The following is a 24097-nucleotide window of genomic DNA, read 5'->3' as shown; positions in this document are numbered from 1 at the left end:
GAGGAGCAAATGCAAAGGCCCAGAGGCAGGAAAGAGCTTTGTAGATTCAAGGAGCAGAAGTCCATTGTGGCTGACATACAGTTAACAAGGGAGAGAGTGGTACTTCTTGTACCAAGAGAGGTCAGCAGAGGCCAGACCAATTTATTTATTTTTTTAATATATAAAATAAGGCCAGGCATGGTGGCTTACGCCTGTAATCCCAGCACTCTGGGAGGCCAAGGCGGGCAGATCACGAGGTCAGGAGTTCGAGACCAGCCTGGCCAACATGATGAAACCTGTCTCTACTAAAAATACAAAAATTAGCCAGGCATGGTGGTGGGCGCCTGTAGTCCCAGCTACTCAGGAGGCTGAGGCAGGAGGATCTCTTGAACGCAGGAGGCAGAGGTTGCAGTGAGTTGGGATCGCACCACTGCACTCCAGCCTGGGAGACAGAGCGATACTCCATCTAAAAATAAAATAAAAAATAAAAATAAATAAAAGCCTTCCAGGCTATTGTAAGGAGTCTGCAGTTTTCTCCTGATTGCAGTAGGATGACACTAAGTGATGGCACGCAGGAAAATATCTAATATGTGCTTTGCTGGAGCTGATGTGTAGAGAACGGACTGTAGGGGGTATAAGGGTTTAGGGAGACCAACTGGAAGGCTGTTGTGAGAGGTTGTAGAGGCTTAGACAAAGGTGAGGATGGTAGAACATGGGCAGATGGATTTTCTGTGTTGGAGATGGTTACATACAAGAGGACTTGCTGATGGTTGGGATGTAAGCTGGTGTAATTAAATCCATTTCACAATTCCGAGAGGAAATTGTGCCCTAACAAGGTAAAGAGACTTGCTTAAGGTCACTCACCTACTCAGTGGCCTCAATGAGGTTCAAGCCAGATCTTGCTAGCGCCAAAGCCTATGCTCCTAAAAGTCAGTTGATTTATAATGCTAATCAGTTTTCTAATAATTTAAGTTGAGCTTATTGGTCATTCCTAAATAAGCTTATGTATGGATAATATCTTATGTGGGAAATATAATTCTGAGATATATAGGTTTTTAAAAAAAGATTAAAATTAAGGAAAATGTTAAATTCATAATTTTTTTTATCCAAGGTTTGGATTATTCTTGGTATTATAGTCATCCGAATTTTTCTTTGCTTTCTGATTATTATAACATGAGGATTTAACATTGAATTACCCAGCACTGAAAATGCAGATACTTGTAGATATTTACAGTAACCAAAGGAAGAGGAAATAAGGGTAAATTTAAACGACTTTAAAACTCTGTGTTGTTTTTTTTTTTAAGAGACAAGATCTTACTCTATTGCCCAGACAGGAGTGCAGTGACACCTTCTTAGCTCACTGTAGCCTTCAACTCCTGGGCAAAGCAATCCTCCTGCCTCAGCCTCCCAAGTAGCTGGGACTACAGGCATGCACCACCATGCCTGTCTACTTTTTTTTATTTTTTGTAGAGACGGGGGTCTCACTTTGTTGCCCAGACTGGTCTTGAACTCCTGAGCTCAAACAGTCCTCCTTCCTTGGCCTCCCAAAGTGCTGGGATTACAGGCATGAGCTACCACACCTGGCCTAAAATCTGTATATTTAGAGGTCATCATAAAAGAATATTATCTCACTGATTACTTTTTTAGTTATTCCATTTGAAAGGCTGACTTTTTAAAAAGAACATTTCCTTTGCTTATTGCAGTTGTAAAATATGAAACATTAAATAGTCAGATTTTTTCCACTCTAGTCTGATGATGTTAGTTGTCTTATACATGTCCTTACTATAGTACAAAAAGTGAAAGTGTTTTTTTCCTATTACATGATTGTTACATAATTAAAACTGACAGCTATTTCAGCTTAGTGGCAACTGCTCACTCATACGTCTTAACATATTTGAAGAATAATGTTCAAACGTTGGTTTCCCTATTTTTTATTTTACAGACTCTTTTAAGCTTTTAAAAAGATAGTCTGTAAGTGGCCCCCTTTTTCTGTTTGGATATGAATTAGAGCTTTAGGTTAAGTTTCATTTTGTGGTAGCAATCATTTACAGTGCCAAATTGTGGTTAATATCGAGTATGACCTTATTTGGTGACATCATTTGAGCATTTTTCTTTTAAAGTCCAGTTTGGGTATTATTTTATGATTGTGGGCTTAATCCTTCCTTGTAAATAATGCATTAAATACAAATGTTTGCTTATATAATTTAAAACAATGAGTAGAGGCCTGTAATCCCAGCACTTTGGGAGGCTGGGGTGAGTGAATTGCATGAGCTCAGGAGTTCAAGATCAGCCTGGGCAACATGGTGAAACCCCGTGTCTACAAAAAATACAACAATTATCTGGGTGTGGTGGCACATGCCTGTGTTCCCAGCTACTCGGGAGGCTGAGGTGGAAGGTTCACTTGAGCCCAAGAGGTCAAGGCTGCAGTGATATGACAAACATAATTTTAGCAAATGAAATGTTGCAGTTTTTATGTTGCTGATTTTTGCTTTTTGCCCTAAATCTTAGTTTCTTACGTGACCACAATTAAATCAGAAAAAGAGGGATTTGCCCACATAGCACAGCCTCTATACCTGGGCTCAGGAGTACCAGTACAAGGTACAGTTAGGGCACTGGTGAGGAAGCCAAGGTCCCCAGGGCCATCATGGAGCCCTACTTTCAAGCTATGTATTGCTTAGTGCCCCTTGGTGCTCCTCACCCAAATCCCAGTTTAGACCAGCCTTCTGAGATTGTGAAGATATCTGCCATTTCCATTAGAAACCCAACTGTGTATAATGCTCAAAGCATATTCTTTACTGGTAACAAATCAGCATTATCTGCTTTGTGATTTTACCAGATTGTTACCTTTTTTTTTGCCTCGTATGCATGCCTTTAAAATTAAAATAGCCAAGTCACGACTTTTTTAAGCCTTTTAATAAAATAACTTACTTTCAGATGCTATGAGTTATTATTTTTAAAGCAATTTTAACTGCATTTTATTATCTGCAGATATCTCATTACCACACAGATCACAAATTAAAATAGAACCAAATTTATAGTTAGCACATAAGAAAATATAATCTTTGTATAAAGCTCCAGACATTTTGATAGCTATAGATTCTCTTTGAAATAGAAGTGTTCAAATATTTATGCTTACTAAAAAGGGTTTATTATGATGGCACAAAAAGTGTGGTGAGTAGAAGGACATTCGTTTTTAGGGAAACAAGGGACATTTTATTGTCGAAGTTCACCAAGCTGACAAATAGAGATGTCAGTTCAAAGAAATCACTTTCTCTTTGTTAATAGGCTTTGCAAAAAGAAGTCATAATAATAATTCTCAACTTATTTTTTATGTAAACAAGTGCTCCAAAAAATATAATGAACAAAATAATTTAACATATTTAGAGTTTGAGTTCCATATCATATGTGATATTTTGGAAGATTATGTTTTTAAGGTACATCTGTGTATATTTTTTTTCTTTTTCTAAATCATATGCTATAAATTATTTTCATCCTTTGGCTTATATAAAAGTGTCCATGTAAATGCCATTGATGAAAGATATTTGCTCAATACTCCAATTATTGCACCATTTCTTTTTAGATTTGTTTCAATTCTAAGCCCCAGCACAAATTTGCCAACTCTATTTATAGATGATTCTTTTAGCTAAATTATTTGAAATTGTACCATCTGCCTTCATTTGAACAAGTTAGTTGATAACACCTCTGACCCAGATAATCATCAAACACATCTCTTCATTGATTCACTCATTTATTCACTTATGTTTTAAAAAATCTACATGATTGTTTGTCTCAAAAAAATTGAGATATAGTTGGATGTTGATATTACACACTTTATGTTCTCTTTAGATGAGTGATACCTTTGGGAGGAAAAGAATGAGATATGTTTATAGAATAAATTTGTCAGCCCCATGTCTACAAAGAAAACATTTAAAAATTAGCCGGGTGTGGTGGCATGCACCTGTGGTCCCAGCTACACAGAAGGCTGCAAAGGAAGGATTGCTTGAGCCCAGGAGATGAAGCCTGCAGTGAGCTGAGATCTCACCACTGCACTCCACCCTGGGTGACAGAGTGAGACCCTGTCTCAAAATAAATAAAATAAATTTCTGCTGAATAGTAATGTTATTAATATATTTTTCTTCATAAAACACTAGGCCTTACTTCAGACTCACGACGTAGTGGCACATGAAGTTTACAGTGATGAAGCATTGAGGGTCACACCTCCTCCCACTTCTCCCTATTTGAACGGCGATTCTCCAGAAAGTGCTAACGGAGACATGGATATGGAGAATGTGACCAGAGTTCGGCTGGTACAGTTCCAAAAGAACACAGATGAACCAATGGTAAGTAGGAAAAGAAAGTTTTCAATACTCTCATAAAATCCCAGCATGAGTTAGATCAGCTAACTTCAACCTATGCTACTAGGAGTTGGGGAGGGAAGGAAGACATGGATAGTTTTAAAGAAATCAGTTTCCAGATCTTCAGTTCCCCTCTGCCCTTCTTTTCTAGAATTGTTCTGCCTGAAACTATGTCTTAGGCATTCCGGTTCTCTTTCTCACCTCCCCTTTCACAATTGCCCTTCAACCAAAAAAAAAGGGGAACATACTATAACATTCCTCCAGGGTGTAAAAACCTCTGGGGCAACAAAGAAAGGGACAATTTGAAATATTGGTATTGTTGATATTGAGAAAGTGAATGTCTAGTAACATTGTAAAAATCATCCTTTTATAAATCTTATAGTTTTCAGATCTTTTGCCTTCAACAAAATTAGAGGAAGATTAATTCAGGGGGCATTCAAAGAATCGAGTAACATTGCTGAAATAAATTTCTTCCATTCCTAGCTACCTCCTTAATGTGAATCAGTTTACTCAGTGCTTGGGAGTAGAGTTGGAAGAGAATTGATGCTTGATGTTAACTGAACAGAGCAAGGGGAGTGAGGGGAAGCAGGGGAATACCATTCAGGCAAACCAAATAGCACATGTGTAAACCTGGTAGTAAAAAGGCTCTTATCATAGTTTCCCAATGAAAAGAAGGCACCATGGCTGAACTGCAGACAGCAAGGTGAGTGGCTGGAACAGAATCATACAAGTGTTGGAAGACATGCTAAGGATTATGTTCATTACCTTAAAAACAATGGGAGGCTATTGAAGACTTTCAAGCAGGGGGATAATATCAGATTTTTGTTTTAGAAATATCACTCTAGAGAATGTATGAGAGGGGTCAAGAGCGGATGTACAGAAACCAGTTAAGAGGCTGTTATTGCAGTAGTGCAGGGCAGATATGATGGAACTCTGAACTTGAGGGATGGATGTCAAGATGGAAAGAAGTGAACACATTTAAGAAATAATGAAAGAGTAAGTAAAATCAGTAAGCCTTAACAATGGATTGACAGTGGGACTGAGGGAGAAGCAAGGATCAAGGACAGCCCTTAAGCTTTAGGCTTCTAAAACTGAATGGACGTTGAGACAGGGAACATTGGATAAGTTCCAAGTTGGAGGAGAAACCATATCTTTAGAAGAGGAAAAAAATTCAAATTTATGCATTCATATCTTTTTCCTCAGAGCATAGAAAAGGGATATTAGGATATAGAAAAACAAATTACCTACTTCTAAAAGTTGCCTTTTAGATTAAGGGAAAAGTTATAGCAGTGATTCTATGACCATGATTTTTGGAGAGCCCTCAGCTTAGACATTTCTGGTCCTAATCCTCATTTAGTAATCTTTGCCAGTTATACAATATTATCTTGCAGCACATGGGGGGCATACAGATCACCTTACCCCTTCTGGTACTATCCAGGCAACTCTTTGGCTTAAGAGCATGGGCTACAGCAGGTTTTGGGTGTCTTGGGCAAATCACTTCATGTCAGTGGACCTCAGTTGGCTCATCTCTAAAAGCATAGTTGACTAAATGAATGATCCCCAAGATCCCACCTAGCTCTGAAAGTCTAATATTCCATTCATTCATTTTATATATTCATTCATTTATTCACCAAATATTTTTGAAGTCCCTACTAAGTGTAAATCACTCTTATTAGATGCCAGTGATCTATTGTCAGATAAGACACTGCCCCTTACTAGAGCTCAGGTTCCACAGGGCTGGCTACATTAAACAAGTAAATTTGTAGCTTAGCACAGTTTACTTAACAAGCCCAGTTACGACAGAGCTGGAGAGGAGAGAAAGCTGTGTTGGAGAGGCAGGAAGAAGAGGTGATGTTCAGCCAGGCAAAGCAGGCAGGAAGGTAGAAGGGACCACAAGAAGGAGGCCTCAAAGTGTCTTGGGATCATTATGTTCTCAAGCAGTCCAATGACAGCTGCTTGATTGTATGAAGACTCACTACATAGAAACATAGACTGAATTGGCCTGGTGCAGTGGCTCACACCTGTAATCCCAGCACTTTGGGAAGACCAGGCGGGCGGATCACGAGGTCAGGAGTTCAAGACCAGCATGGCCAATATGGTGAAACCCCATCTCTACTAAAAATACAAAAATTAGCCAGGTGTGGTGGCGGGTGCCTGTAATCCTAGCTACTCAGGAGGCTGAGGCAGAAGAATCGCTTGAACCCAGGAGGCGGAGGTTGCAGTGAGCCGAGATCGCGCCACTGCACTCCAGCCTGGGCAACAGAGTGAGACTCCATTTCAAAAAAAAAAGAAAAGAAAAGAAAAAAGAAACATAGACTGAATAAAAGCATAAAACTACATCCCTGAGTTACTTTTTCAGAAAGCATAAAATGGTCTTGAGTCTCCCCAAAAGTCTCCTTCCAAAAGCTCTTCTGTCTTCGGTGATCCTAGTGAAGATGTATATTTCTTCTCCTTTTGACGGGTTTCCATGAAAACAGGAATTATTTTATGTGAAATATAAAATATATATTTTCAATAATAGAGTGTAAATCTCTAATGCATTTAATACAACTTTATTTGCTTTCTTAGTTGTCTTATTCAAAGCATTATGTTACTGTGCAGGATATTCCTATATGATCTATTTTGTTTTTCAGACCCTCTACAATGTGTCCATTCCTCAAGGGTGACATACTCCTGCTACACACCTCTGTTTTCCCATTTGTAGCATCATACTCATAATTATTTTTTTTATTGATTGGAATTCCCATAGTTGCAAGTGACAAAAATCAAGCTTGAACTAGCTTACAAAATAGAGGAAAGGCTTATATGAACAGGGAAAGGCCAGGAGTATAACCTTCCTAATATCCCGCCTCAAGCTGGTAGTCTCAGGAGTAGGCACCTTACCCAAGCTATGCCAATCCCTTCCCTAGAATTTGTGAACTTGGGAACAGAGAGAACGTGAATCAGTTCCTCTCTATAGAGAAATGTTTGGGACCTACAGAATAATAAATGTTAACTACAGTTGGTTTGAGGTGAACTTCCCCTGGTCATGAGAGACCCTTTTTGTCTCATTTGCTACTGTACCTAGCAGAGTGCCTGCCTCATAGTAAGTTCACGTTAATGTTAGTTGAATGAATACATAAATCTATTAGTTTCAAGGGTGGAACCTCTATTGTACTATCATTTCCCTTATGAAATTAGATTTGACTTACACACTAACTTACAGCATTTTTCCAGGAACGCTTTTCTTAGTAACCATACAAGCTGATTGAATGTACAAGTTGGAAATGAAACTTGAATATTACAATTGAATCTTAGGACTGGAAACATTTTGATACACCAGTTTTTCACATTGCTCACCTACCACTTCTGAAAACTGCAAAATAGGAACCATGCAAAGTTATAGTTTGTGGAATGGTACAAATTAAGTTTAGAGTATAAAGTCTCAGATATTTTTATCAAGCTTTCCGACAGTGTTATTCTCTAGTGAAAAATAAAAGACACAGTCCCTACCCTTAACCATCTCTCAAATTCAAGGCCACTTTCCAGCAAGGGAGCCTGTTAAAAAGTACAGATTTCTGGGCTCCATTCCAGGCCTCCTGAGCTTAAATCTAAAGAGTGGGTTTAAGAGTCAGCATTATTTAAAATTTCCCTGTGTGATTCTTAGGATTAACCAGATCTAGTGCAAAAAATATGTTTATGAATGCTTGTTTTTTTTAATAGTGGATAATCAGAAAAGAAAAAGTAATCTACTCTGTAGAATAGTATTCTGGCATTAAATGTGACTGTAGAACTTTTCATTTCTGGCCAAGATAGAGTAACCGGGACCAGATTTATCCTCTCATTTGAAACAACCCAACATATAAAAAACAAAATCTCATGAAAGAACAGTTTTCAAGACATTAGACATCAGGCAACTAAGGACAGTGATCTCTTATGAGACAGGAAACAAGGTGACCCATATGAATGCCCCACCATGCTGCCTTGAGAGAGTTTCCAGGCCACAGCACAGGGAGGGGAACTAAGGCAGAGTAGGCAGACTCCCTAAATTGAGGGGACAGAGCTGAGAGTCTGGGGTGACCAAAGCAACTAGAGTTCATAGGACAGAGTACTGAAGAGGAGAGAGCTGCACACAGAGAGAACCTCAGATCTGTAGAGGATCTCCCTCAGGTATTCAGCAGAGTATCGATCAGTGCATGTCTAATAGGAAATTCCCCAACACTGAGAAACTCCCCAACACTGAGAAACTCCCCAACACTCTCCACTTTGGATGGAAAAAAAACCATCCAAAAGGATTGGAAGGAACAGCGCCTGCACTACCTGTTCCCACCAGTCAGACTAGAAAAATTTCTAATTCATGGCTCATTGTATAGAGTGCTCAGGGAAGTCTTATCTCTGTAATGGGAAGTAATTAGCCCCAAACTGACAACTGCTCCAGACCTGCCTAATGGATCATGAACACAAGACCCAAAGGATCAAACTATGTCCGAGTAACTGATCTAAGTCTCAGAACAAAACATAAGAATATTTTTAGGAATACAAAAACATCAACTATGCAACAAATTCACAATGTCTGACATCTAATCAAAGATTACTAGGCATGTAAAAAGACCAGAAAGTGTGACCTATAATATGGAGAATAATCAATCAAAAATGACATAGAACTGACAGATAATAGAAGTAGCAGGAAAATACTCTATGGGATTAATGGCAGATTAGACATTTCAGAGTAGATTAGTGAACTTGAAGACAGAGCAATAAAAACTATCCAAAATGAAACACAGCAAGAAAAAGAATTTTTAAAGATGAAAAGAGCATCCCTGAGCTGTGGGACAACTTCAGTCAGCCTAATACATGGTTAATTGGAGTTCATGAAGAAGAGAGGAAAAGAAAGAAGAAATGTTTGAAGAAATAATGACTGAAAACATTCCAAACTTGATGAAAACTATAAACCCACAGATCCAAACACCATGGTAAACCCAAAGCACAAGAAACATGAAGAAAACAATACCAAGCTACATCATAATCGAACTGCTTAGAACCTATGACAAAGAGAAAATCTGAGAAACAGACCAAAAAAAAAAGAAAGAAATTGGGAGACAGAGGTGGGAGAATCGCTTGAGCGTGGTAGGCAGAGGTTGGAGTGAGCCAAGACATCGTGCCACCGCACTCCAGCCTGGGTGACAGAGCGAGATTCCATCTCAAAACAAAAAAAAAAGAAAGAAAAAAGAAATTTTACACACAGAGGAACAAACATAAGGATGACATCAATGTCTTATCAGAAGCAGTACAAACAAGAACAGTGTCATAAAGTACTAAAAACAAACATTTCTCAACTTAGAATTCTAAACCAAGCAAAAGTATCTTTCAAGAACAAGAAGGCAAAATAAAAATGTCTTCAGACATACCAAAGCTGAAAGAATTCAGCAGACCCACACTATAAGACCCACAGTGTATTTAGGACATTCTTCAGGCAGAAGGAAAATGATAATAGATTGAAATCTGAATCTACAAAAAGGGAATAAAGAGCACTGGAAATGATAGCTACATGGGTAAATCTATAAGTTCTTTTTCTTATTACTTCAATCTCTTATAATTGGCAGTTTAAACAAAAATAACAATGTGTTTTAGAGTTTATAGTATATGAAAAAATAAAATGTATGACAACAGTAGCACAAAGGTCAGGAAGAAAGACATAGAAGTACTATATACTATTGTAAGGCTCTTATATGATGTAGGGGGGATAAGGGTTATATGTGAAGTGGTATAATATCACTTGAAGGTATACTGACAAGTTAAAGATAGATGCTATAAACCCTAATGCAACCACTAAAACAACAAAATGAAGAGTTATGAGAGAAAACACAGGAGAGAAAACAGAATAAAAAATAATACAAAGAAAGGCAGAAAAAGATAACATAGAACAGATGGAACAAATACAAGTCAAATAGCAAGAATATATATTTATACCAGACTGTATCAATCATCATGTTCTACTTGTAAAACATGCACTTTATACACAAAGAATAGTTTCAAAGTAAAAAGGTAGAAGCCAGGTTTGGTGGTGCATGCCTGTAGTTCCAGCTACTTGGGAGGCCGAGGCAGGAGGATCACTTGAGCCCAGGAGTTCGAGGATGCAGTGGGCTATGATTGCACCACTGTGCTCCAGCCTGGGTGACAGTGTGAGACTTCATCTCTTAAAAAAAAAAAAAAAAAAGTAAGAAGATAGAAAAAGATATACTATGATAACATAATCAAAAAGGTAGCTGGAGTAGCTTTATTGATATCAAAGTATGTTCTCAGACCACACTGGGATTAAATTAGACATGAATAACAGAGAGAGAGAAATCGCCAAGTACTTGAAAACTAAATAACACAATTCTAAGTAACCCATGGATTAAAGAGGAAATCAAAAGGGAAATTAAAAAGTATTTCGTAATGAATTAAAATGAACCACAGTATATCAGAATTTGCAGGATGCCACTAAAGCAGTACTTAGGGAGAAATATGTACCATTAAACACCTATATTAGAAAAGAAGAAACATCTCAAATCAATGACTTCAGCTTATACCTTAAAAGTAAGTAGGGCAAAAAGGAGTAAATTAAACCCAAAATGAGTAGAAGAGAAGAAATAATAAAGATCAAAGTGGAAATTAATGAAATAGAAAGCAGAAAGCAATAGAGTATCAATAAAACGAAAAATGCTTTTTCTTTGGAAAGATAAGACTGATCAGGAAAAATGACTATACAATCGGGGGAAAAAAACATGAATTACCAACATCAGGCATGAGAGAAGGGGCATCACTACAGAGTCTACAGATATAAAAAAGATGGTAAAGAAATAAACAGATTTATGCCAATAAATTCAACAACTTAGATAAAATGGAAAAATTCCCTGGGAGACAGAAACTACTAAAGCTCATTTAAGAAGGAATAAACTGAATTGCCCTATACTATTTGAAAACTGAATTGTAGTTAAAAACTATTCCTCAAAGAAAACTCCAGGTCAAGATGGCTTCACTGGTAAATTCTGTCAAACATACAATGGAGAAATAATACCAATTCTATACAAACTCTTTCCAAAACATTAAAAAAAAGGGAATTTTTCCCAGCTCATTCTAGAAAGCCAGCATTACCCTGATACCAAAACCAGTTAAGACATTACAAAGAAAGAAAACTATAGACTAGTATTCCTCATGAATATAGATGTAAAAATTCTAAACAAAATCTTAGCAAAGTAAATCCAACAATATATGAAAAGGTTAATATGTTCTCACTTCAGCAGCACATATACTAAAATATAAATGGTACAGAAAATATTATCATGGCCTCTGTATAAGGATGACATACAAATGCATGAAGTGTTCCAGATCTTTAAAATATATATATGTTATGATCAAATGGTGATTAACCCAGGAATACAGCTTTATTTATAACGGCCCAAACCAGGAAACAATTCAGTGGGTGAGTAGATAAACTGATATGTCCATACAATGGAATACCACTCAGCAAGAACAAAGAACGAACTACTGATACATGCAACATCATGGTGGAATCTCAAAATAATTATGCTAAGTGAAAAAAGCAACAAAAAAGAGTTCATACTGTATGATTTCATTTATGTACAGTGCAAACAAATCTGTAGTCAGCAAAAGTTGACTGTATCAGCCTTTGACTGGTCGACAAGTATATTATCAGCTTTTTGATTGTCATATTAGTAGTTGCTTAGGGATGTGGTGGGGAGGGTATGGAGGGATGGGAGAATATTACCAACCAGCATGAGGAAACTTTTGGGAATGATAGATATATCATTATCCTGATTGTGGCCATAGTTTCATACATATATCAAACTTATCAAATTGTACACTTTAAATATGTGTATGTCAATTATATATCAATAAAAACTGTTTTAAAAATAATAGGCAACATTAAAAATAGAGCAATAGGGAAATAATCATAATTAGAAGATTTAAAAGCACTATCAGCCAGGCATGGTGACTCACACCTGTCATACCAGCACTTTGGGAGGCCAAAGCAGGTGGATCACTTGAGGTCGGCAGTTTGAAAACAGCCTGGCCAACATAGTGAACCATCTCTTTCCTTACCCTCGTCTCTACTAAAAATACAAAAATTAGCTTGGCATATGGCAGGCACCTTTAATCCTAGCTACTCAGGAGGCTGAAACAGGAGAATCACTTAAACCCTGGAGGTGGAGGTAACAGTAAGCTGCGATCATGCCACTGCACTCCAGCCTGGGTGACAGAATGAGACTCTGTCTCAAAAAAAAAAAAAAAAAAAAAAGGAAATAGTGTGTTAAAAGCATTATATAAAATGTATGTATATAGCAATCAAAAAATCAAAAATAGTATTTTTGTCATGGAGCAATTTTGTGTGTGTGGTATACTGGATGGTCTTCTCCATTTTCCGTATTTTCTTTAATGTTTTTTAACTTTGGTAATTAAAATTATCTACTACAAAATCACAAATATTAAGAGAAGTACTGTCATAGTAATTCTACTTTTACTGAACTTTTTATTTGTTTTTTTAACAGGGAATCACTTTAAAAATGAATGAACTAAATCATTGTATTGTTGCAAGAATTATGCATGGGGGCATGATTCACAGGCAAGGTAAGTTTCATATATATTTCTTTCTTTGCCTTCCTTAATTTTTTTTCCCTGTAGCCTAGTGAAGAAAATGTTTTTGTTTGTTTTGTTTTTGAGATGGGGTCTCACTATGTTGCCCAGACTGGTCTTGAGCTCCTAAGTGCAAGCAATCCTCCCGTCTCAGCTTTCCACAGGTGCATGCCATCACACCCAGCTAAGAAAGTATAAAGGATACATATAAAGAATCTTTTAAAGTCATCTTTGATTTTCATCATTATTGGCCTCCATTGTTTCCTATTCATCTGCACATGCTCCAGCATGTAGATAATGAAGGGAGGGTATATTAGAGTTCTGTTAGCCGTAGCATCTCTGTATCACTGTTAGATTACTACTTATGGGGACCACGGGAGATAAAGCAAATTATTACACTGGGCCTCAAGATGTAAGAGAGACATCTGTTCTAGAGTAAAAGATATATGTAAATAAATAACCATTTAAGAAGTGTTCTCTCATTCATTTAGGAATTAGATATGCTATTTATAAATTAGGACATCATAGAGTTAAATAATACAAAAATTAAATGGTAAGAGATGTCAAATTGATGATTAAATTATTAATACCTGCCATGGTGAGTGCAGTCATTCTATGGAGGGAATTCACTAAGAACTGGAATAGACAAAGAATGATATGGGGGTTTTTTTTGAGATAAGGTCTGGCTCAGTCACCCAGGCTGTGCAATGGCACAATCTTGGCTCACTGCAACCTCTCCTCCCGGGCTCAAGCAATCCTCCCACTTCAGCCTCCTGAGTAGCTGGGACCACAGGTGCACACCACCATGCCTGGCTAACTTTTGATATTTTTGTAGAGATGGGGTTTTACCATGTTGTCCAGGCTGGTCTCCAATTCTTGAACTCAAGCAATCTGCCTGCCTCCTCCCAAATTGCTGGGGTTATAGGCATGAGCTACCCTGCCCAGCTCGAAGAATGATTTTTTAAGAAGGTGCATCTTCAGTTAACTCTCAAGGATGGGCAGGGTTTGGACATGTGGATTTAGGCTTTTCTTTGAAAGGATTGAGTTATACGCACTAGTATTCAGAGGATGTTCCAAAAATGATTCTTCTGGCAGACTCTCTGTCTTTGATATAGGGTTATTTTTGTACTTCCAACACCTCTTTCCTTACCCCCAGAGAGCAGGAAGTAACACTCTAAGCATTTTAGTGCCTTATTCTCCTCTTGAGAATAAGAGGAGACCACTGTGTACACAACATGATGTCTGGCATCATTGCTGCTTTCAGAGGAATCTTTATAGGCGTAGAGGGTGTACAGCACTCCCACAGGAGGATATTTGGTTTTAGATTCCAGTATGTGTTTTTTGTTTGCTATTTTTAATAATTTTTATATGTTCAGTAAAGCCACAACATCATTATTTCCTTTTTTTTCCTTTTTTGTTTTTTATTATACTTTAAGTTCTAGGGTACATGTGCACAACATGCAGGTTTGATACATAGGTATACATGTGCCATGTTGGTTTGCTGCACCCATCAACTCATCATTTACATTAGATATTTCTCCTATTGCTATCCCTCCCCCAGCCCCCCACCCCCTGACAGGCCCCAGTGTGTGATGTTCCCTGCCCTGTGTCCAAATGATCTCATTGTTCAGTTCCCACCTATGAGTGAGAACATGCGGTGTTTGGTTTTCTGTCCTTGTGATAGTTTGCTGAGAATGATGGTTTCCAGCTTCATCCATGTCCCTGCAAAGGACATGAACTCATCCTTTTTTATGGCTACATAGTATTCCATGGTGTATATGTGCCACATTTTCTTAATCCAGTCTATCATTGATGGACATTTGGGTTTGTTCCAAGTCTTTGCTATTGTGAATAGTGCTGCAATAAACATACGTGTGCATGTGTCTTTATAGTAGCATGATTTATAATCCTTTAGGTATATACCCAGTAATGGGATGGCTGGGTCAAATGGTATTTCTAGTTCTAGATCCTTGAGGAATCGCCACACTGTCTTCCACAATGGTTGAACTAGTTTCCAGTCCCACCAACAGTGTAAAAGTGTTCCTATTTCTCCACATCCTCTCCAGCATCTGTTGTTTCCTGACTTTTTAATGATTGCCATTCTAATTGGCGTGAGATGGTATCTCATTATAGTTTTGATTTGCAATTCTCTGATGACCAGTGATGATGAGCATTTTTTCAGGTGTCTGTTGGCTGCATGGATGTCTTCTTTTGAGAAGTATCTGTTCAAATCCTTTGCCCACTTTTTGATGGGGTTCTTTGTTTTTTTCTTGTAAATTTGTTTGAGTTCTTTGTAGATTCTGGATATTAGCCCTTTGTCAGATGGGTAGATTGCAAAAATTCTCTCCCATTCTGTAGGTTGCCTGTTCACTCTGATGGTAGTTTCTTTTGCCATGCAGAAGCTCTTTAGTTTAATTAGATCCCATTTGTCTATTTTGACTTTTGTTGCCATTGCTTTTGGTGTTTTAGTCATGAAGTCCTTGCCCATGCCTATGTCCTGAATGGTATTGCCTAGGTTTTCTTCCAGGGTTTTTATGGTTTTAGTCTAACATTTAAGTCTTTAATCCATCTTGAATTAGTTTTTGTATAAGGTGTAAGGAAGGGATCCAGTTTCAGCTTTCTACATATGGCTAGCCAGTTTTCCCAGCACCATTTATTAAATAGGGAATCCTTTCCCCATTGCTTGTTTTTGTCAGGTTTGTCAAAGGTCAGATGGTTATAGATGTGTGGCATTATTTCTGAGGTCTCTGTTCTGTTCCATTGGTCTATATATCTGTTTTGGTACAAGTATCATGCTGTTTTGGTTACTGTAGCCTTGTAGTATAGTTTGAAGTCAGGTAGTGTGATGCCTCCAGCTTTGTTCTTTTTGCTTAGGATTGTCTTGGCAATGCGGGCTCTTTTTTGGTTCCATGTGAACTTTAAAGTAGTTTTTTCCAATTCTGTGAAGAAAGTCATTGGTAGCTTGATGGGGATGGCATTGAATCTGTAAATTACTTTGAGCAATATAGCCATTTTCACGATATTGATTCTTCCTATCCATGAGCATGGAATATTCTTCCATTTGTTTGTGTCTTCATTTGTTTCATTGAGCAGTGGTTTATAGTTCTCCTTGAAGAGGTCCTTCACATCCCTTGTAAGTTGGATTCTTAGGTATTTTATTCTCTTTGTAGCAATTGTGAATGGGAGTTCACTCATGATTTAGCTCTCTATTTGTCTGTTAATGGTGTATAGGAATGCTTGTGATTTTTGCACATTGATTTTATATCCTGAGACTTTGCTGAAGTTGCTTATCAGCTTAAGGAGATTTTGGGCTGAGACGATGGGGTTTTCTAAATATACAGTCGTGTCATCTGCAAACAGGGACAATTTGACTTCCTCATTTCCTAATCGAATACCTTTTATTTCTTTCTCTTGCCTGATTGCCCTGGCCAGAACTTCCAACACTGTGTTGAATAGGAGTGGTGAGAGAGGGCATCCTTGTCTTGTGCCAGTTTTCAAAGGGAATGCTTCCAGTTTTTGCCCATTCAGTATGATATTGGCTGTGAGTTTGTCATAAATAGCTCTTATTATTTTGAGATAAGTTCCATCAATACCTAGTTTATTGAGAGTTTTTAGCATGAAGGGCTGTTGAATTTTGTCAAAGGCCTTTTCTGCATCTATTGAGATAATCATGTGGTTTTTGTCGTTGGTTCTGTTTATGTGATGGATTACATTTATTGATTTGCATATGTTACCAGCCTTGCATCCCAGAGATGAAGCTGACTTGATCGTGGTGGATAAGCTTTTTGATCAGCTGCTGGATTCAGCTTGCCAGTATTTTATGGAGGATTTTCACATCGATGTTCATCAGGGATATTGGTCTAAAATTGTTTTTTTGTTGTTGTTGTATCTCTGCCAGACTTTGCTATCAGGATGATGCTGGCCTCATAAAATGAGTTAGAAAGGATTCCCTCTTTTCTATTGATTGGAATAGTTTCAGAAGGAATGGTACCAGCTCCTCTTTCTACCTCTGGTAGAATTCAGCTGTGAATCCGTCTGGTCCTGGACTTTTTTTGGTTGGTAGGCTATTAATTATTGCCTCAATTTCATGGCCTGTTACTGGTCTATTCAGAGATTCAACTTCTTCCTGGTTTAGTCTTGGGAGAATGTAGGTGTCCAGGAATTTATCCATTTTTTCCTAGATTTTCTAGTTTATTTGTGTAGAGGTGTTTATAGTATTCTCTGATGGTAGTTTGTATTTCTGTGGGATCGGTGGTGATATCCCCTTTATCATTTTTTATTGCATCTATTTGATTCTTCTCTCTTTTCTTCTTTATTAGTCTTGCTAGCAGTCTATCAATTTTGTTGGTCTTTTCAGAAAAACCAGCTCCTGGATTCATTGACATTTTGAAGGGTTTTTCATATCTCTATCTCCTTCAGTTCTGCTCTGATCTTAGTTATTTCTTGCCTTCTGCTAGCTTTTGAATTTGTTTGCTCTTGCTTCTCTAGTTCTTTTAATCGTGATGTTAGGGTGTCGATTTTAGATCTTTCTTGCTTTCTCTTGTGGGCATTTAGTGCTATAAATTTCCCTCTACACACTGCTTTAAATGTGTCCCAGAGATTCTGGTACGTTGTGTCTTTGGTCTCATTGGTTTCAAAGAACATCTTTATTTCTGCCTTCATTTCGTTATGTACCCAGTACTCATTTAGGAGCAGGTTGTTCAGTTTCCACGTAGTTGAGCGGTTTTGAGTGAGTTTCTTAATCCTGAGTTCTAATTTGATTGCTCTGTGGTCTGAGAGACAGTTTGTTGTGATTTCTGTTCTTTTACATTTGCTGAGGAGTGCTTTACTTCCAACTATGTGGTCAATTTTAGAATAAGTGCAATGTGGTGCTGAGAAGAATGTATATTCTGTTGATTTCGGGTAGAGGGTTCTGTAGATGTCTGTTAGGTCCTCTGGTTGCAGAGCTGAGTTCAGGTCCTGGATGTCCTTGTTAACCTTCTGTCTCATTGATCTGTCTAATATTGACAGCAGGGAACATCATTATTTCTTTAACTTCTCTTTGTTATATTACTGCACTGGCTAGGACCTGCAGTCTTTCAAGGAGTGGTATAGTAGACATCCTGACATCCTGTCCTATTCTTGTTTTTAAAAGGAATCTAAAATTAGCCAGGCGTGGTGGCACTCACCTGTAGTCCCAGCTACTCAGGAAGCTGAGGTGGGAGGATTGCTTGAGCCCAGGAGTTCGAGGCTGTAGTGAGCTATGATCACGCCACTTTACTCACCTTGGTGTCGGAGAGAGACCTTGTCTCTAGAAAAAAATGTTTTTTTAAAAAGGAACCTTTCCAATATTTCTTCATTAAGAATAATGTAGATTTTTAGTACATACCTTTTATTAGGGCTAAAGAAGTTCCTTTATATTCTTAGTTGCTGAGCATTTTAATTGTGAATGGGTTTTGAATTTAATCAAATGCTCTTTCAGAATCTGCTGAGATGATCATTTGTTTTTTTCCTTTTATCTGTTAATGTGGTGAATGTCTTTTAAAGATTTCCTAATGATAAACTACCCTTGCATCTCAGATAAACTCACCTTAGTCATTACATATTATCTTTTTTATGTACTGCCTGACTGTCTGCTAATGTTTTGTTTATAAGATCTCAGTATTTGCATTTATGAGTGAGACTGGCCCGTAGTTAATTTTCCTCTCTTGTATTTCTCTGATTTTAGTTTCAAAGTTTTATCTACCTCATACAATGACTTGGAGAGTATTCCCTCTTCAGTCCTCTGAGAGACTTTATATAATATTGGAATGATTTGTATCTTGAAAGTTTGGCAGGACTTGCCTATGAAAGTATCAGAGCCTGGTGTTTTGGTTTTTAGTTTTAAGAAAGTTTTTTGTTTTTTAACAACTGCTTCAATTTCTTTAACATTAAAAGGCCATCCAGGCTTTCTATTTCTTGAGTGAGTTTTGGTAAATTACATTTTCTTAAAAAAAATAAGTTGTAAAATATTGCAGGGAGGTTCTTCATAGTATTCTCTCACCTTTTTATTCTCTGCCATCTTTGTCATTATGCCCCTGTTCATTTCTAATATTGTTTATTTGTGCCTACTCTTTTTTTCTTGATCAACCTTGCCAGAGGTTTGTTCAGAAACCCACTCTGGGTTTGGTTCATTCTCTTCATTATATATTTATTTTCTGTTTCATTGTTTTATGACCTAATTTTTATTATCTCCTTTTTTTTTTTGACTTTCTATTGGTTTTGGCTAACCTTATAAATTTGACACATAGTTCATTTATTTCCAGTCTTTTTTTTTTTTTTTTGAGACAGAGTCTCGCTCCATCGGCCAGGCTGGAATGCAGTAGCATAATCGTAGCTCACTGCAACCTCAAACTCCTGGGCTCAAGTAATCCTCCTGTCTCAGACTCCTGAGTTAGGACTACAGGCAACCACACTCAGCTAATTTTTTTAATACTTCGTAGAGATAGAATCTTGCTTTATTGCCCAGATTGGCCTCAAACTCCTGGCCTCCAGTGATCTTCTCGCCTCACTCAGCCTCCGAAAACACTGAGGTTATAGACATGAGCCACCATGCCCAGCCTTTTTTTCTTTTCTTTTTTTTTTTTTTTTTTGAGATGGAGTCTCGCTCTGTTGCCCAGGCTAGAGTGCAATGGTGCAACCTCTGCTTCCGGGTTCAAGCGATTCTCCTGCCTCAGCCTCCCAAGTAGCTGGGATTACAGGTGCCCACCAGCACGCATGGCTAATTTTTATATTTTAGTAGAGACAGGGTTTCACCATATTGGCCAGGCTGGTCTCAAACTCCTGACCTCGTGAGCCGCCCACCTCAGCCTCCCAAAGTGCTGGGATTACAAGTGGGAGCCACCATGCCTGGCCCAGCCTTCTTTTCTAATATGTGCATTTAAGACTAAACTCTCCCTCTAAGTACTGTCTTAATGTATCCCCCCAGTTTTGATATGAAGCATTTTTATAACTCAGTTCTAAGTATTTTTACATTTCTATTATGATATTTTTAATTGACCTATGTTATTTATAATTGTCCGTTACTTTTCACACTTGCAGGATTTTCTGTATATCTTTTTGTAATTTACTTCTAACTTAATTACATTGTGGTCAGAGAATGTAGTCTGTATGACACCATTTCTTTGAGGTTTGTTGAGACTTGCTTTATGGCATAGCACTTTAATCATTTTTATAAATGGCCCACGTGTACTTAAGATGAATGTTTATTCTTTAATTGTTGCATACAGAGTTATCTTTTTGTAATGAAGCCAGGTCAGTATGTAAATTTCTGCACAATTTATAAATAAGGAAGCAACATTGTAAATAAACTCTAAGCATTGGTTCTTGGTCATTTCTTTCTAGCTGAAGTATTACAAGATGCTGAAATGCCAACCAAAAGATTAAATTATGTTTAACAGAACTCGCTGTTATGTAGATATTATCATGTCACAACTCTTGGAAAATTGACAACCTTCATATCATATCTGGTAGATAACGATAGCAGCAAACACTGACATGGTGCTTGGTATGCACCAAGAACAGTTCTAAGCCTTCTGCATTTATTAAATTTGTTTAGTTCTTAAAACAATCCTATGAGATGGGTACTATTTTCATCTCCATTTTACAAATGTGAAAACTGAGATGTGGAGAGTTTCAGTAATTTACCCAAGATCTTAAAGCTAGTAAGCAAGGCAACTGGAATTTGAACCCAGGCAGTCTGGATCCAGAAGCCATACTTTTAAAGCACTGTACATACCACCTCTCTCAGAAAAATAGATTTCTGCAGCCATCCATCAAAACTGTGCCTTCCACAAGTAGATATATCTGTTTTGATGAGGTTACTACATGAGTTAAATAATTCTGCTGCAACCAAACTTGTACCTGTCTCTGAAATATTGGCCCTCAATATTCAACTTAGTTTTTAAAAATTACATTGATGCCTCTGGATTTTGTTACTATGAAAGCATATATCAATTCATGTTTATAATATTATATAATTTCTTAGGTACACTTCATGTTGGTGATGAAATTCGAGAAATCAATGGCATCAGTGTGGCTAACCAAACAGTGGAACAACTGCAAAAAATGCTTGTAAGTAAATGAAAGTTTTTCCTTTCCTAAAATTGACTTTTACTTTGTTAGCTTGTTTTTAAATATACAAATGAGGAGTATTCTTCTGTAATCAGAGAATTTCTGGTACCATATTTATGTGGACTTGAACTTATATAACATTCATAAAACTGACAACTAGAAAAATGTTGAAATACAGTAGAATTTACAAACATTTTGCCTGCCTTAGCAGTGTGGGCTTTAACACTCTCCTTTTATCCTTTATCTCCTGTTTCTTACTAAGCAGATGTTTAAAGAAAACCTTTTCAGTGTTTGTACATGTGAACTAGTTTCTCACTGACCTCAACTCTCCTGACATCAGCAGTGTCAGAAACCTCTTTCCTGTTGAGCTGAGTCATAGCCAGCTGTCGTGGATTTCTCTACAGCATAGAAGGGAGGAAAGCCACGGTAGACCAGGCCATTTTTGACCATACATATCCAAAATCTGGATTCAAATTAGGCTTTGGATTTTTAAAAAAAGGCAAAATGACAGCCTTTGCCTATGTTCATTGTCATAGCAAGCAGACAGAGGTGTTTGGGGCCTCTGATCCCTTTTGCCACTGCAGTGTAGTAGCCCCCAGGTTATGAATACCTATTAAGTATGAAATAAGCTTCACAGACTCACCAAAAATTTTTTTTTCTTTTTTTTGACACGGAGTTTTGCTCTTGTTGTCCAGGCTGGAGTGCAATGGCGTGATCTCAGCTCACCCCAACCTCTGCCCTCCAAGTTCAAGGGATTCTCCTGCCTCAGCCTCCCAAGTAGCTGGGATTACAGACATGCGCCACCACACCCTGCTAATTTTGCATTTTTAGTAGAGTCGGGGTTTCTCCATATTGGCCAGGCTGGTCTCGATCTCACGACCTCAGGTGATCCACTGGCCTCGGCCTCCCAAAGTACTGGGATTACAGGTGTGAGCCACCACTCCTGGCCCAAAATTTTTTTTTAAAAAAAGCCAAAATTAATAAGCAAAAGTGGCTGGGTGCAGTGGCTCACGCCTGTAATCCCAGCACTTTGGGAGGCCAAGGTGGGTGAATCACCTGAAGTCGGGAGTTTGAGACCAGCCTGGCCAACATGGTGAAACCCCGTCTCTACTAAAAATACAAACATTAGCAAGGCATGGTGGCGCATGCCTATAATCCCAGCTACCCGGGAGGCTGAGGCAGGAGAATCACCAGAACCTGGGAGGCAGAGGTTGCAGTGAGCCGAGGTGGTGCCACTGCACTCCAGCCTGGATGACAGAGCAAGACTGTGTCTCAAAAAAAATAAATAAATAAAAAAATTTTTTAAGTAAAAAGCATATTCTATGGGGTACACCATTATAATGTGGCATATACTCAATATAATTTTTATGTAATTACCTAGTCTATTGTCTAATTCAATGTATATTCACTTTTGAAAGGCATGTCACTTAGAAAGTTTTGTATTCACATCTATAAAATGGTGACCATTGAAGATCTGTGAGACCATTGCTGTATGAGCAAAAGGCAATCGGCTGCTGGGCTTTTCCCAGGAACTTCCTCTACTGTTAACTCGAGCAGTCCCTGCTTCATGACTAGGTTTCATTTTCCAGCTATGTGCTCTCAGATGGCTTGTGCTAATTGCCCGCACATGTTTTGAGTGGCTTCTTACATGGTTTTGTGAACATTTGTTTGTAAGAAAACTTTTCTTTCTTTCCACCCCCCTCCAGAGGGAAATGCGGGGGAGTATTACCTTCAAGATTGTGCCAAGTTACCGCACTCAGTCTTCATCCTGTGAGGTAATGACTCTAACAAACCACCCCTATCTGCTCTGAGTTCTTAACTAACTGTCTGCTGATGGCTGTATGTTTTTGCTTTCTGGGAAATTGTTTCTGCCTGTGCTGTTAGATCACTGCACACCAATTTTACAACAAAGATAACGGAACAGAGTAGGTCCCATCCACCTACTCAGCCCTGCTTCCATGTGGATCTCCTCAGCACTTGAACTTTTTGAAGGCTGAAATCTGAGCAAAATGTAGAGAAGTTACAAATGATGACATAAGGCTTAATAAGGAAAAAACGGAGTGTCTGAGGGAAAAAAACTAAAGGCCATAATTGCAATAATATTTCCAGGAAGTTCATTCACTTCCCTTGTTAAGAAATCACATAGATAGTTCTTCTTTCCAAGAATCTGAGAAGTGATCTATTTCTGTTGAGATACAGTTGTTCATACAATTGTGACAGGTCTCTAGATGGAAGTTAAGTTTGCAATGAATTGATAACTGACTTCACTAGAGGGAAGTAGGCTTTTGCAACCTTTTGTAAAATTGTTTAAATTTAGAATGGTATGTTATCTGTAAACAAGTAAGTTTTCTAGAGTAATACAGCCCCAAAGTTTCTTTCTTAAAATAGGCTTATCCTGTAGAAATTATAGTTCTTCCAACCTATATTATTCAGTTTTGTGTTGGTTGTTAAATGAGATTCAAAAATCTATTCTTTTTATATTGGAAATATAAACGGGCATAAATGATATCATCCTTTGGTCATTGCACATTCAGCTCGAGTGTTATTTATTGAAGCTTGTTCTTTCATGTGCATCTTCCGAGAATGTGTGCATCAATATGAAGTACACATTTCCTAAAGTTAATTTTTAAGACTGACAGGTAACTTATTGGATTTGTACTTAGGAGAACCTGAGAGAGAATTGTAATACTTCAAGTCTCTAGTGATGGTGTAAATTTCATAAGAAAAATCAGAGGCTTCATATTTTTTAAAAGCCTATTGAAGATACATATTAAAATGTATAGTTTTGTCAAGTATATTTTTGGTGAGTCATGGCAATTGAGGTGTCCGTTATAACGGGTCTTGAGCTCCTCTTGGTGGCTTCTTATGGAACTTCAATTAATAGTATATTTCAAAAGAAAATGCAGAATTGCTTCTGTTCCAGGACTCAGAGTATTGAAATTTGTTACCTAGAACACAGACTTTGCTGGGAAACAAAGAATGTCACACTTAACATTTTATGTAAATAATTTTAATGTTCTAGAATTACAGATGTCCTTTTTTTTTTTTTTTTTTTT

At 37.7% G+C, this 24097-nt stretch overlaps 1 protein-coding gene and 1 non-coding gene across 2 annotated transcripts in view; both read left to right on the top strand.

Annotated features, from left to right (window-relative positions):
* CASK (calcium/calmodulin dependent serine protein kinase) overlaps positions 1-24097 on the top strand; it is a 419626-nt gene that overhangs the window by 354058 nt on the left and 41471 nt on the right. The window contains exons 15-18 of the mRNA XM_058441306.1: positions 4131-4319; positions 12866-12944; positions 20956-21041; positions 22748-22816. Of these exons, the coding sequence (XP_058297289.1) occupies positions 4131-4319; positions 12866-12944; positions 20956-21041; positions 22748-22816 (423 nt within the window). The remainder of the gene's footprint in view (positions 1-4130; positions 4320-12865; positions 12945-20955; positions 21042-22747; positions 22817-24097) is intronic.
* Positions 11584-11690, top strand: LOC116812314 (U6 spliceosomal RNA). Its single transcript, XR_004370626.1, has one exon. It is a non-coding gene; the product is annotated as a U6 spliceosomal RNA (small nuclear RNA).

The sequence above is a fragment of the Hylobates moloch genome, unplaced genomic scaffold (genome assembly GCF_009828535.3).
Source record: "Hylobates moloch isolate HMO894 unplaced genomic scaffold, HMol_V3 SCAFFOLD_7, whole genome shotgun sequence".
Classification (NCBI taxonomy): Eukaryota; Metazoa; Chordata; class Mammalia; order Primates; family Hylobatidae; genus Hylobates; species Hylobates moloch.
Note: the sequence above shows the minus strand (reverse complement) of the source record. Positions and strands in the feature narration are given on the sequence as shown.